Genomic DNA, 15,158 nt, shown 5'->3' with positions numbered 1-15,158 from the left:
AGGACCAAGGCCAGAGGCCAAATGGCAGCTGCTGTGTGGGGAAGGTGCCAGGAGGACACGCTGCCCTGCTGTGCTGCTCAGGGGGCAGGGCAGCTGCGCTCCCACACACAGGACAAGGCTCAGAGGGACACGGCTCCTCCTGCTGGGAAGGTCACAAATCCTCCCCTCGAAGAGCAGGCTGGCAATCCCCAGCACCTGCAGACAGACTGCTGCCCCAGGAAAGAAGAGGAACACCCACCTGCAGCTGAATTGCCCCAACCACCCTGTTTAACATCACCTTTCAGTTCCACTGCAAAAAATACATGGGTAAAAGGGGCAGAGCTCTGTTACAGAACGACTCATGGAGTGAGCTGTATTATGGCTTTGAACAAAGAAGGAAATGTAAAAATAACAAGGGAGTTCCACTCTCCAGCAGCAATGGCTGTTACAGCCTCTTAACCATTTCCACATTCAGATGATACATCTTTTTCCTTTAAACTGGAATTTAGCTGAAATTACACTTGTGAGATTTCTGAAATGATATGCTAAATCCCAGTAAAGAATTCAGATACAATCACTTTTGTATAGCTCAAAATGAGGAAGAAGAGATCCTCAAGAAGATTAAAATGGCAACTGTATGATAACGTGTCCTGACAAATTGTCATCATCTCCCAAAGAGTGAATTTCTGCTTTTAAATATCAACTTGTAATGTTGTCAGCAGCCTTTGCAATTATTACATTTTAAAAGTTGTGTGACACATCATCGATTTCACTCAGCCTTTCAGTTCTGAATGTTGACTGAGCTCTCCCTGTCCAGAAGAGAGTGAGCTCCAGGACTCCACTCACCTCAATGTATGCTAAAAGCACAGAGTGAGCTGCACAGTCCCACCTACCTGTAAAATCACACACTAGCTCTGCTAGAACATCCTTCCAGATGTTGCCAAACCCCATCTGCACGAGCACAGTACAATCATCACTTATCAAATATTGACATCCTCTTTACCTGAGCCCATTTTTTGTTTCTACTTTGCATCTGAATGGCAGCAATAGATGTGAAGAATTCTTCTGAAGGCAAGTCCTCTGGTAGCTTTGTTAAAAACTGGGCTATATGAATGAAGTCCATTTTGGTCAAAATATCTTCAAAAAGTTTTAATATTCCCAGTGCTGTACGGAATAAAAACTCTTCTCCATCTCGGCAGAAAACATCCCAGACACGACACGCCAAGTCTAGAGGCAAAGATTTGCTGTACAATGTGAATATCCTGAAAAACAGAACAAAATTTTCAGAGTTAGTCGACAGGAAAAATGTCTTGGATACTCACAATAATACAAAGACTGTTCATCAGTAGGTTTGAGGCCTCTCAAATATTTGAAATTGAATATTCCTTTTGATATTTCAAAAGTACTTCTGTTGGTTGCAGCATAACCAATCCACGAAACAACATTAAATTGTACAACCAGTAAGGTATCTTGCTATCAGCCCGAGTCTCCAAGTTTGATTTTCCTGGATCACACCAAAAGGCACAGCACACATGGTTTTATGATGGGCATGCACTGACCACAGGTATAATCAAAGGTCTATTTAATCATCACTTCAGAGTTCAAGACTGATGCCATTTTAGCTGCAAAAACACAAAAAGCTGAACCTTAAGACAAACGGCAAAGGATGTGGATGAGATAAAGGAGATGTGTAAAATTAACTCTTGTGTTCTAGTCTTGATTGAGTGGCAAAGTAATAATGGCATGAGCTTTGGAGGAAAGATCAGCTTGAACTCTCTTGAGCTGAGAGAAACAGGCAGAGAGAAGGTGCAGGAGCTGTGATAAGGTGGTGGCTCAGTGTGCCTGAACAGATGGGGCAATAACAGAAAGGGTAACAGTAGAAGCAAGAATGTCCTCCCAGCTGCTAAAACTGCATTTTCATTAAATACCAGCAGCACATTTCTTCCTTCACCAAAATGCTGACAGCCCTGCAGGCAGGAGCACAACACCCTCCCTCCTCTCTTCCCTGTCCAACACCGGCAGAGCAGGAGCATTGCCACCAACAAGGACCCAACAGCAATTGATGGGAACTAAATTTCCCTGAATCACTTTACAGCACATAAGGAAAAAGAGTCACAGAGGCTTTTTCCTTCAGAATTCAGAGAGAACTCTTCTCCCCAGCTGTACTGCACAGCAGTCTGTGAAACTGCAAAGAACTGTCTCCCCGGCAGAGGTCAGCAAAGGCTCGAATGTAAATCAAACCTTTTCACGGCTTTTAACAGAAAAGTCCCTTTCAAGTGTGCTGAATCGAACGGCAGTTCTCCTGTGTTTAAGACTAAGCTCCAATTCTTTATTTAGGAAACTCGGATTTACATTAAAAAATCAAATGGAACAGATACATACATATATACAGGTACAGAATATGAATTAACGTATTTTCACAGCAAATTCTAATAATCAAAGGTTTTCTGCAGTATCTGCTTTTTACTATAGAAGATTATTTGAATGATCTGTCATCAAATATCTGGTTTCTGTGTGCACCTGCACACGTTAGAGAAAAAGGAAAATATATTCATTTTAGAAACATCAAGATAAAACTAACATTTGCACAAATTCAGGGGACAAGAGAATTGCAAGTTTATGATCCTTAGGATTTTACTCTTTCCTATCTTTCCATCTCATTGCAATCTTTTTATAACAAGTGGAAATAATTCAAATTCTGTTCTCAAAAAAGCTAAATTAGAATTATAAAAATAAACAAACACGAGTCTTGGTTGAAAGAAACACACACTTGGCCATGTGTGTATTTTACATATGTACACAAATGTGTAAGAACAGCATGATACAACCTCCTTCTCTGGGGGTCACTGGTTGATGGTGCACAGCAGAGTTTGTTTACTCTTCTAGTATTTTTGTACAGCCACACCCCACATAAAACTGTCTTTCTACAGAATACCTACACAGAATTAAGACTCGTCTGTACATACACGCACAGGAAGCAGCAACAGCTTTTCAATTTAAAAGGAGCAGTGTAATAGGAAGCAATTCAACTGAGTCCTTTCCTGGTCACCAAGCAGCAGGCAAACACCCAGCCAGAAATGAGTCCTGGTTAAAGATAAGTAACAATGCCAATTTTTTTGAACTGTTTTTATTCTGAAAAGCCATTATTCTGTCATGATTCAGACCTAACCTCAATAACCCATATGTATTAAATCTCCAACTACACGGAAAATTAACTGTCAGAAAAAAGAACTACTTATTAGAACACTACTTTTGTATGAAAAGATTTCCTCACATCAAAAAAGCTGTCACATCAAATAAGGTGTTTGCAATTGAGCTCTTCATAATTTGGAAGGAAGCACCATTAGCAGGAACTTCAGAAAGCACTTAAGTTCCATTAATACTCGGATGGAATTGAGGCATCAAGACCTAAGAACAGAGACTGTACTCCCAAGAATAAGCAATGAAACATCCGCAGGAATCACGGCTAAGAATGGATACAGCATTTGCTCCCTTCAAACCTTTCCTAGTGGAAGACATTTTTTATTAGGACCCCAGCTGAAATTTCACACAATAAAGCAGCTGCTGGACTGAACCAGCTGCAGCAGAGACTCAGCAGCACTGGCACACTCTGCTTGCACACGACCTGCTCTGCCTGTGCTGTGCATGACTGTCTGCAGCTCCCTTCCAACCCACCCCAGTCCAGGTGCTGACAGCACAGCCGACTCCCACAGCGGTGCCCAGGGTCAGAGGAACGCAGGGACACGCTCCTGGCCCCTCTCTTTGGAAGAGGGAAAAAAGAAGCAACAGATGCTCCTGCTCTGAGGCAGATGCACAGAGTCCCGGCTGGCTTGCTCCTGTCTTCAATAGAATTATAGAACAGAATCACAGAATCGACTGGGTTGGAAAAGACCTCCGACATCATCAAGTCCAACCCTTGGTCCCACTCCAATCCATTTACCAGATCATGGCACTCAGTGCCACATCCAATCTCAGTTTAAAAACCTCCAGAGATGGTGAATCCACCACCTCTCTGGGCAGCCCATTCCAATGCCTGATTATTCTCTCTGGAAAGAATTTTTTTCTTATGTCCAACTTCAATTTCCCCTGGCAGAGCTTGAGCCTGTGCCTCCTTGTCCTATTGCTGAGTGCCTGGGAGAAGAGACCAACCCCCACCTGGCTAGAACTTCCCTTCAGGTAGTTCTAGACAGTGATGAGGTCACCTCTGAGCCTCCTCTTCTCCAGGCTAAACACTCCCAGCTCCCTCAGCCTCTCCCCATAGGGCTTGTGCTCCAGTCCCTTCTCCAGCCTTGTTGCTCTTCTCTGGACCTGCTCCAGCACCTCAAAAGGTGCTCACAGGGAAAGCAACGACACAGTATTATATTACCCAGAAAGTAAGGCACTGCTACAATGATACTCAGAGCTCTGTGCTTTCATTCCATTGCTCCTTCTTGCCCCCTACCCTTTCTTCTCTTACTGTTTTAATTAAAAACTCTTCATAAGGTATCATTACCAAGAGCAATGCAGACAGGTATGTCAGATTTCAGACTGGCATCTCACAATGTATGGCCAAACTTCACGAACGGAGGTTTGGGAAGGGCTGTCCCCACGTGGGTGTGCCCTTCCAGCCTGTGCAGTGGAATTTGGGTGAGGCTCAGCGTGTGCAGAACTGGCCCCACCATTTAAGTCCTGAGGTTCATCTGCCACGGCCGAGCGAGCTTGGACAGTGCCAGTGAAGTCCTCAGAACTAGAACCTACAGCACCCGGCATTTCCCAGGAGGTCTCCCATCCAAGTACTAATCCAGGGCTGACCCTGCCGAGCTTCCGAGATCTGACGGGATCGGATGTCAGGGAGGCATTTAACTGCCCGGCATCTCACAACACTGATGCAAATAAGATCTGAGGTATTTCTTGCATTACACATTCTTTTCTTGTATCTGTAAATTTCTAAATCATTACAGTCTTAAAAAAAAAGTGGAAGTATTTATTTTGTTCCTTACTAAAAAAGTAGCAAATATGCAATATAAAATACTGGCTGCAACAGAGCAACTTTTTAGCACTCAGCAAATCTGCATTGTAAAATGTATCAATCTAACACAAACACTGTGTGAGTTCCTAAGCAACTTCCAACCAGTCAGAAGCATCCAAAAAGCCCTGATTGCTCACCTGGAAGTACTATACAGCAGTGCAATCCTTCACATGATTCCATCCCAACCTGCAGCAACATAAGGATAAGCGTGCTGTAAATTGGGCTAGGATTGGGATCTTCTGGGGGCCGGTAAGAATTCCAATCCAAAAAATCAGGATGTGCCCCAAAAACTTTAGACAGAATTACAGTCCATTTTTAATCTGATGAGGAGGGATGCATTCAACATTTCATCTTAAGTGGCATTTTTGGGTGGGAGTGGAGAGTTATTGGCATGACATGGACTATCCTTTTAATTAAGAGAGACCAAGCTTATGAATATTTCACATTAAAAATGACCACACAAAGTGGCTTGGACCTTTATCACAACAAGTACATGGTGTCAATAGAAAGTGTGCTCTGTAAACACGAAATCACAGTCCATGGAATACTAAAGAACCACTGATCAATCCATCAGTACAAACACAGCCTTTGGCTACAATTATTGCCAAAATCATTTTTCTGAGTAGGGATAAAGAGGTGTTTGTATAGCAGCAGCAGGCCATAAATAGACAGCATGTGTCCTTGGCAAATCCACATTATGCTCTGCTCACAAGAGCCTGCAGAACATCAGCTGACAGTGAGAGGCCAAAACTGGGCTATTCAGACACACTATTTCCCCTCTGTTCTCTGAGAACCTGACAGCATGATGCTCTTTACAACTCTTTCACACTTGATCCCCTTTATAATATCATGAAAAAAAAAGTAAAAACTTGTATAGCCTTTGAATTCTTTCTGTAAGATTTATCAGTTGGACTTTGGGCTTGAAGCACACAGGTCCTTTTCAAAAAAGATGCCTTACTTTTGGCAGGTATCCTCTGATAATCATGTCACTGTACCTTGGGGTTTTCCCCATCACGGAAGGCAGTGGTGGAACTAAACTGGTCAGGTGGTTCCCTCCCTAAATCCTCTATCCAAGAAAACCCAGCGCAGCAGCGCATCCCCTGCACAGCTGGGACCATCGACATGCACAGCATTTCTTTTTCTTGGAACACATATCCCTTCAGAAATGATTTAAGGACACCACATTCAGTGCCATTCCCTGCAGCACTGCTTACAGGAGGAAGCACAAAGGAGACTGGTGATTCCACTGTAATTGTGGCAGGAGCCGGAGGGTTTCCCAGCAACTGGTCTGTGCAGTCCTGGCTACTGGAGCCCTCCCAGAGCTGGCACCAGCTGGGATTTACTGCACACATGCTGCACAGTAACTACACCAGGCACCAGAATAGCAGCAGGCATCCCTCTGGGGCTCAGAACAAATGTGCATTTAAATAAAAATAATGTTGTTAGAGCAAGGCTGTTTCACAGAGATTTCTACCTACAAGCATAATGTCTGCCTACTCAAAGTGACACTACTTTATTCTTCCCTGACTTAAAACACACTGCTGTCACCCTTAGTGATTTAAAAAAAATCTAAGTCTGCTTCCTACAGGATCAAAGTATTTTTAAGTAGAAAGTATGTGTGTGTATGCACACACACATATACATCCACTTACACACATGTACATGTATATATTTAAATGAGATAGGTAAGTTTTACACAATTAAATACAACCTGCACTAACAAAATTAAGGACAGAGTGCTCCAAACTGTCCAGCTCAAGACAAGCGTAAAAAAAGTTTAAAACCAGACTGGGCAGGTATCTGGAACAGCCTGCATTCCTGTGCAAGGTCATAGTGTTGTGACTCTCTAGGGACAGAAGGAACACAGTAAATTGTCCTTGGATTTAAAATAAACATCTTGAATATGGATGCAGGTAGTCAGCAAGAAATGCTAGGGATTGCCAGACCACAGATAAAAAGACCTCGAGAAGCACCATACACAGTCACTCCTCACTGAAGCTTCTTTCAAATGCTCTTAACACCCACAGGGGGAACAAAAGGGGGACTTGATGTGCTTCAACATTTCAACAACACTTCAACACATACTTCATCACTTCAGTTCTTTTCTCACAACTCAGTAATTTTTTCTTCTTCTGGTGTTTTTTTTGCTTTTGTGTTTCGTTATTTTTCCCCTATAAATGTGCTAAGAGAGAACAACTAATCACATAAATGTTTACTCAAGGAAATACAACAGAGTAGTCTATCAATGTAAAATTGCTGAAGGGAACATAAACCTTCAACCTTTTGTGAAAAGTCTGTTTTTTCTACATTTCTTATTTAGAATCATAGAATCGATTGGGTTGGAAAAGACCTCCGACATCATCAAGTCCAACCCTTGGTCCAACTCCAGTCCATTTACCAGATCATGGCACTCAGTGCCACATCCAATCTCAGTCTAAAAATCTCCAGACATGGTGAATCCACCACCTCTCTGGGCAGCCCATTCCAATGCCTGATTACTCTCTCTGGAAAGAATTTTTTCTGATATTCAACTTAAATTTCCCCTGGCAGAGCTTGAGCCTGTGCCCCCTTGTCCTATTGCTGAGTGCCTGGGAGAAGAGACCAACCCCCACCTGGCTAGAACTTCCCTTCAGGTAGTTCTAGACAGTGATGAGGTCACCTCTGAGCCTCCTCTTCTCCAGGCTAAACAACCCCAGCTCCCTCAGCCTCTCCCCATAGGGCTTGTGCTCCAGTCCCTTCACCAGCTTTGTTGTTCTTCTCTGGACTCGCTCCAGCACCTCAATATCCTTTCTGAACTGAGGGGCCCAGAACTGAACACAGTACTCAAGGTGTGGCCTCACCAACACAGAGTACAGGGGAAGGATCACTTCCCTGGTCCTGCTGGCCACACTATTCTTGATACAGGAGAGGATCCCATTGGCCTTCTTGGCCACCTGGGCACACTGTTGGCTCCTGTTGAGCTTCCTGTCAATTAGTACTCCAAGGTCCCTTTCTGCCTGGCTGCTCTCCAGCCACTCTGTGCCCAGCCTGTAGCGCTGCAGGGGGTTGTTGTGGCCAAAGTGCAGGACCCGGCACTTGGCCTTGTTGAACTTCATCCCATTGGAATCAGCCCATCTCTCAAGTCTATCCAGATCCCTCTGCAGAGCCCTCCTGCCTTCCAGCAGGTCGACACTCCCTCCCAACTTGGTGTCATCAGCAAATTTGCTGATGATGGACTCAATCCCCTCATCTAAATCATCAATAAAGATGTTAAACAGGACTGGACCCAACACGGACCCCTGGGGAACACCACTGGTGACCAGCCGCCAGCTGGATGCAGCTCCGTTCACCAGCACTCTCTGGGTCCGACCCTCCAGCCAGCTCTTAATCCAGGAGAGGGTACACTTGTCCAAGCCATGGGCTACCAGCTTTTCCAGGAGTATATTTTGGGAGACAGTGTCAAAGGCCTTGCTGAAGTCCAGATAGACCACATCCACAGCCTTCCCCTCATCCACCAGGTGGGTCACCTGATCATAAAAAGAGATCAGGTTGGTCAGACAGGACCTGCCCCTCCTAAACCCATGCTGGCTGGGTCTAATCCCTTGTCCACCCTGAAGGTGCTGTGTGATTGCACTCAGGATGAACTGCTCCATAACCCTGCCAGGCACAGAGGTCAGGCTGACAGGCCTGTGGTTGCCAGGGTCCTGCTTGCAGCCCTTTTTGTGGATTGGGGTGACATTCGCCAACCTCCAATCATCTGGGACCTCCCCAGAGAGCCAGGACTGTTGGAAGATGATGGAGAGCGGTTTGGCAAGCTCTTCTGCCAGCTCCTTCATCACCCTGGGATGGATCCCATCTGGTCCCATAGACTTGTTAGGATCCAGCTGGCTCAGTAAGTCGGTCACTATATCCTCCTGGAATACAGGAGGGCTATTCAGCTCCCTCTCCCTGTCCACCAGCTCCAGAGCCCAGTTGTCTTGAGGGCCACCTGTCTTACTGGTGAAAACTGAGGCAAAGTAGGTGTTAAGTACCTCAGCCTTCTCCTCATATTCCTTAACTATATTTCCCTCCAAGTCCAACAGAGAATGGAGGTTTTCCTTGCCCCTCCTTTTGTTATTAATGTATTTATAAAAGGACTTTTTGTTATCCTGAACTATTTCTGGTGTTGTTCCTCAAGATTTCATCTTTACAATGTAAAACTCAAAGTTAAACAGCATGACATTAACATGCCTGCACCATGAAAATGCTTGGGTTTAGTTTCTCCTACTTAAGAAACACTGTATCTATGACAGCATCAAATTAAACAATAGTTTAATAGTATCCATGGTATCATAGAATAACCTGAGTGGAGGGAACCCACAGGGATTACTGGTCCTGCACAGGACCATCCCCATCACACCATGCGCGTGAGAGTATCATCCAAATGCCTCTTGAATTTTGTCAGGCTTGGTGCTCTGACCACTTCTCTGGGGAGCCTGTCCCAGTGCCCAACGACCCTGTAAGGAAAAGAGTCTTTTTCTAATGTGCAACCTAAACCTACCCTGACACAACTTCAGGCCATTCCCTCGGGTCCTGTCACTGGTCACCACAGAGATGCGATCAGTGCCTGCCCCTCCTCTTTCCCTCCTGAGGAAGTTTTAACTGCAATGAGGTCTCCCCTCAGTCTCCTCCAGCTGAGCAGACCAAGTGCCCTCAGCTGCTCCTCACACACTTCCCTTCAAGACACTTCGCCATCTTCACTGTCCTCCTTTGGACACTCTCTAATGGTTCAGTATCTTATAATGTGGTGTCCAAAACTGCCCACAATGTTGCAGGTGAGGCCCCCCCCAAAGCAGAGCAGAGCAGGACAATCCCCTCCCTTGCCTGGCTGGTGATGCTGTGCCTGATGCCCCCCAGGACAGGATTGGCCCTCCTGGCTGACAGGGCACTGCTGACTCATATTCAATTTGCCATTGACCAGGATCCCCAGGTCCCTTTCCATGGCACTGCTTGTGAACATCCAGGGTTGCCCCATCCCAGGTGTAGAATCTGGCACTTTCCCTTGTTGAACTTCGTAAGGTTGGCGATTTCCCCTCTGATTTGTTGAGGTCTCTCTGCAGGGCCTTCCTGCCGTTGAGGGAGTCAACAGATTTTTCCACTTCAGTGTCATCTGCAAACTTGCTTCGCATCCCTGTCAGTCACGCATCCAAGTCACTTATAATGTTGAAGAGCACAGGGACTAAGATGGAACCCTGTGAGCTCCACTAGTGACAGGTCACCAGTCTGATGTCACCCCATTCATTGTCACCTTCTGTGCTCGACCCATGAGCCAACGGCTCACTCACCAAATGACACATTTATCCAGCTGTGCTGGATGTTCTGTCCAGAAGGATACAGTGAGAGACAGTATTGAAAACTTTACTGAAATCTAAACACATTACATCAACTAGGAGGGTAACTAGGCCACAGTTTTCCATTTTGCCTGTCTTGAAAATTGGGACAATGTTTGCCAGCTTCCAGTCAACTGGGAACTCTCCAGATTCCCAAGACCATTCAAAAATCATTGAGAGAGGCCTCATGATAACATCAGCCAGCTCTTTGAGCATTCTTGGATGAATCCCATCAGGCCCCATAGACCATCTGGCTGGAGCAGCAAATCCCACACAAGCTCAGGGTCGACTGGGATTTTATGATTCTCACAGCCATGCTCTTCTAGCTCAGGGCTCTGGGACAACCCAAACCCCATTGCTGGTGTTGAAGCCCAAAACAAAGAAAATCATTAAACATCTCTGCCTGGTCTGTCCCTGTTTGTGAGGTGACCACCCCCATGATGTAACAGGCCAATGTTCTTTCTGGACTGCCTTCTGCTCTTGACATTATTATCCATTAAAAATACAATAACCTGGTAATTTCAATGTTGTTTATCCAGTTACTTTCCCACATGTTTACAGTCATCTTATTCTGATATCCCTTTTATTCAATTGCCTTCCTCCACACACAGGCTTTTCACAACATTGTCTGAGGCAATACAATTTCAACACCTTTTCTCTTATCACTGAACACACCAGTCTCTGCTCACTTTCTTCCCTTTATCCTTTCCTAGTACTTTTTCCATACTCTGCACATAGATATAGTTCAGTTTAATATTCTCAGCCCTCAGTCATAAAATCCTTCTGATGCTATTTCTCTCCTTAAAAGTTCAGAGAAATGAACCCTCTCATTCCCCTACTCCTGGTGCATTAAAATTTAATCCCAATGTAAAAGCCAAGTCACACAAAGCCCATGTTCCATCAGCCTTCATGCAAGAAGTGTATGAAAATCAAGGAACTCAAGTGAAGGCAGCAGGAAGCCTATACAGACAAACAAGGACTTCCTGACAAAAGTCAGATATAAAGAGGAAGCACAAAGAGGCTGAAGGAGGAGCAGGTAACCCTAGAGAAATGCAAAGACGTCGTCTGAGTATACACAGAAGGGGCTGGGAGTCCAAAGTCTATCTGGAGTTGAATCTAGCAATAGATGTTAATGACAGCAAGAAGGGCTTTTCTGCACCAGCCAAGTCCAGCTCACCAGGAATGTGATTAAAGGCTTGGGGCACCTGATGCACAGGAGAGTCTGAGCAGGCTGGCACTGTCTAGCTGGAGAAGAGATGGCTCAGATCTAAATGTCAAAAACACTTGGTAGGAGGATGTTAAAAAGACAGGCCTAGACTCTTCCCAGTTGTACCCAGTGAAAGGACAAAAGCCAACAAGCACAAAATGACATACAGGAAACTCCACTTAAACCTAAGGACATACAAAGCTTGTTGGCTGCAAAGGTGGTTGAACACTGGAAGGGCTGCCTAAAGAGACTGTGCAATCTCCTTCCTCGGATATATTCAAAACCCAACTAGCCAAGGTCCCAGGCAGCCTGCTCTAGCTGACCCTGCTTTGAGCAGTGGGTTTAGACTAGATGATCTCCAATGCCTGTTCCAATGCCCCAGCAGTTCCGTGATCCTATGAAAACTCATGTATTCAAACCTCAAGCTGTTGCACTGGACTGATACCCTTTGAATGTATTTCTGTCTAATGGACGAGCAGCATGTTCAGTGCTACCAACCAGGTCTGACAGATCAGGATACTGCCGGTGTGGTTCATCTAGAATTGCATTAACGGCACAAATGGCTTCCACAACAATAACTTATCAAGCTCAGGGGAAAAAATAAGCTGCCCCAAACCAAACTCTGATGGGGAAAAATGCAAACATTCAATTTGAAGTGCCTAATACCACACCGAAATTCGCCAGAAATCCAAGTAAGATCCTTGTCTTTCTTCCTCGCTAAGGGAAAAGGTTCCGAGTGTACCAACACTAAAAAGGAAAGCATTTCACCTAATAAAAAGACTAACTGCCTGTCTGCTAAGTGGAATAGCTTTTCTGTAGCTTCTACTCTTGTGATGTATGGACAAAAGTTTTAACTACACTTTTCCTGTTCTGTACAGGACAAACTATATTTTTCAAATGCAAGACTAGCAATGCTTTCTGAATATACAACCCTGGTACACACCTGCACATGCAGTACAAAAACAAACAGATTTTCTCAGAAGATAATCCACATAGGCACTGAATATGGATACACACTTCTATACAGCAGTATTTCCAAACAAGCTCCCAATCCAACAAAAGTACAATAATAAAGGTTAGGCAGATGTTAAATATCACAGAAGTATGTGGGAATGATTCAGATTGACAACCCAAGTACTGAACAAAAAAAATCATGCCTTTATCTTGAAAGAATATTAAACCAGTTCATTCCAGTTTCTGTCATGAATACTGACATGGAGCTACATGTTAGTATGCACATTAGTAATTACACTTTCAATGTCTTACCAATCAATTAGATAGATGTCTGGAGTTAGGTTATTTTTTTTGAAGTGAGCAAATAACTTTGGCAGATTTTCTTCAAAGAATACCTCAAATGCGGCAAAATAAGTCAACATCTAGGAAAATATAACAGGGAGAAAACAAGCAGTTAGCTGTGTTACTAACAGGCTTAAATGTATTATCTGTTGTTGGATTAATGCTCTTTGAAATAGGATGAGATGAATTACATGATACTATAAAGAGCTAAGCATTTGCATAAAAAACAGCATCTGCAAACATGAAGAGTTTAAGATCCACCCTACATACCACTCTCATACTAAACAATATAATGATTGGTTTAGGTCTTGGCCAGCTGCCTTTGGAAAGAAAAATACCAGCAGGAGAGAAGTTTTTTGCCAATTTCTCAAAATAAATATAACAGAATGGTTTTTCGTGCTTGTGGCAGTAATGTAATATTATACTGAACAAAATCCAAGACTCAATGGAACATAATGAAACACAAAACTAAAATAATGTTGATACTCCACAGCAACAATGAATGGTCCAGTAGATTTCAGTTATAAATCATATTCTAATACCAAGGCTATTCTAATATTCTCATCATATTCTAATACCAAAGTAATACCATACATTTTAAAATTAGGTAACTCATTTCTTGCAGAGAGGAAAAGATGAAGTTCAAACAAAAAACTCCAAGACTGGGACAAAAACACCTGTGCAAGAGAAATAGATTGTAACTCTGTCTGACATCATAACCCCTGAACTGCACTGCTTTTAACACAAAAGACTTTTATGCAATTTTAAAATTTAAGTATTTAGTCAAAATTTGTAACAGAGGGGATGGAAAAAACAAATCTTCCAATTCAACTAAGAGTTAAAAACAAAAGGTTATTTAGCCACCCTCAATACTACTGGGAGAAGAGTTCAGCAAAGTCCTTGAATGATTCAGTAATTCTAACTAATATCTCAATAAAAGCAATAAGGAAAGGCCGTGATTTCTTCAAAGCACACTTGTCCCCAAAACACCACAACAATAAAGGTAAGAGAGGATCCTTTTGGAGACTTTTGTCTGAAATCCTTTTAAAGGATGACAGGTTTGTTTCCCATTTTTTCCCCAATTTTTTTAATTGCCCTTACAGAAATTTTCCCTATTTCCTCTAAATGACATGACAGATGGTGGACTGGTTCATTAACAATGGCAAATATGAAGCTGAGCCTGGTAGTCAGTATAAGGCTTTGAGCCAACCAGAGAGGGGTGTTTGCTACAGAAACAACCGAAGTGACACGAAGTCTCTGAATCATCAGCTACTGAGGAACAGCTTCATGTCAAACACAACACCAGAATTCCAGGAACCCACTTCAGAGAACTGAGCACCTGAAACAGCTTCCCAGTGTGGATTTTTAAATGCAGGAGATGCAAACACCCATGAGCTCTGTGAGCATAATGTAGGAAGCAGGTAATGCATCAGACAGTTCTGCTCTCACAGTGACCTGCCAACATGCTGGCACCACTGCAGGACAGCTCTACTGATGCTCTTACTGTCAAAAGCACTTCAGGGACAGGACCTTAGACAAAACTGCTACAATCACATCTGTTGGCAGTAACATGGGCAGCAGTACAGGTATTTATCTTGTTCTAATCAACAGTCAACATGATACTTATTTAGTGTTAATTAAAAAATAACATCATAAACCCAACAAAAGCTATCATGATAAATCAGTGAAAATTACTATTAGTTGCACAACTAACTTATGGTGGTTTAATTTTTTTCATTTATCATACAACAAATCAGCATTTGCTTATTAAGCTGTAAAACTGAGACAAAAAGACAAAAACCACAGGCAGCCAAAACTGCCTCACTTTAGTGTCACTATTCTCATTGAAATATTAGGTACAACATTTTCCTTGGGATGTTAAATCATGGCTTTTGCTTTCATAGTATATTAATACCATTTCATGTATCACCATCTCTGCCCTTCTGTAAGCACACATTTATCACGTAGCCTCTATTTGGACAGGCTAATAGAACAAAACACCACTATCCAGAGCATACCAAACTCCAATTCTCTCAGCTAAAATAATATTTATCTCATTCTAGCCAATTTAAGTCCCAAACCATCTTCACAGGAACCACAATTACACTGAATGCATAAGCATGTCCTCTTTCTACAAGTGCTATAATGGAGGTGGCTGATACTGCTCCCAGCAGTGCTGTCTGCACTGTGGTACATCTCCTCACAGCATTTACAACTCGGGAGATTCAGGGACTGCAACAGGGAATTACACACTGCTTTTCCAGCAGGAAAAACTGATAGTAGGATCTCTAGTGTCTCAGTGGTTAAGCAATGAGTGACT

General features: G+C 43.4%; 1 protein-coding gene across 2 annotated transcripts in view; it reads right to left on the bottom strand.

Moving 5' to 3' along the window:
* The window catches only part of TBC1D14 (TBC1 domain family member 14), a 70,989-nt gene that overhangs the window by 3,803 nt on the left and 52,028 nt on the right, over positions 1 to 15,158 (bottom strand). For both annotated transcript variants that reach the window (XM_071556845.1, XM_071556846.1), the window contains 2 exons: positions 12,809 to 12,918; positions 983 to 1,241 (listed from right to left, as the gene is read on the bottom strand). In XM_071556845.1, the coding sequence (XP_071412946.1) occupies positions 983 to 1,241; positions 12,809 to 12,918 (369 nt within the window). The remainder of the gene's footprint in view (positions 1 to 982; positions 1,242 to 12,808; positions 12,919 to 15,158) is intronic.

This window comes from Pithys albifrons, chromosome 5 (assembly GCF_047495875.1).
Source record: "Pithys albifrons albifrons isolate INPA30051 chromosome 5, PitAlb_v1, whole genome shotgun sequence".
Classification (NCBI taxonomy): Eukaryota; Metazoa; Chordata; class Aves; order Passeriformes; family Thamnophilidae; genus Pithys; species Pithys albifrons.
The sequence above is the reverse complement of the archived record's forward strand: the minus strand, read 5'-3'. Positions and strand labels throughout refer to the sequence as shown.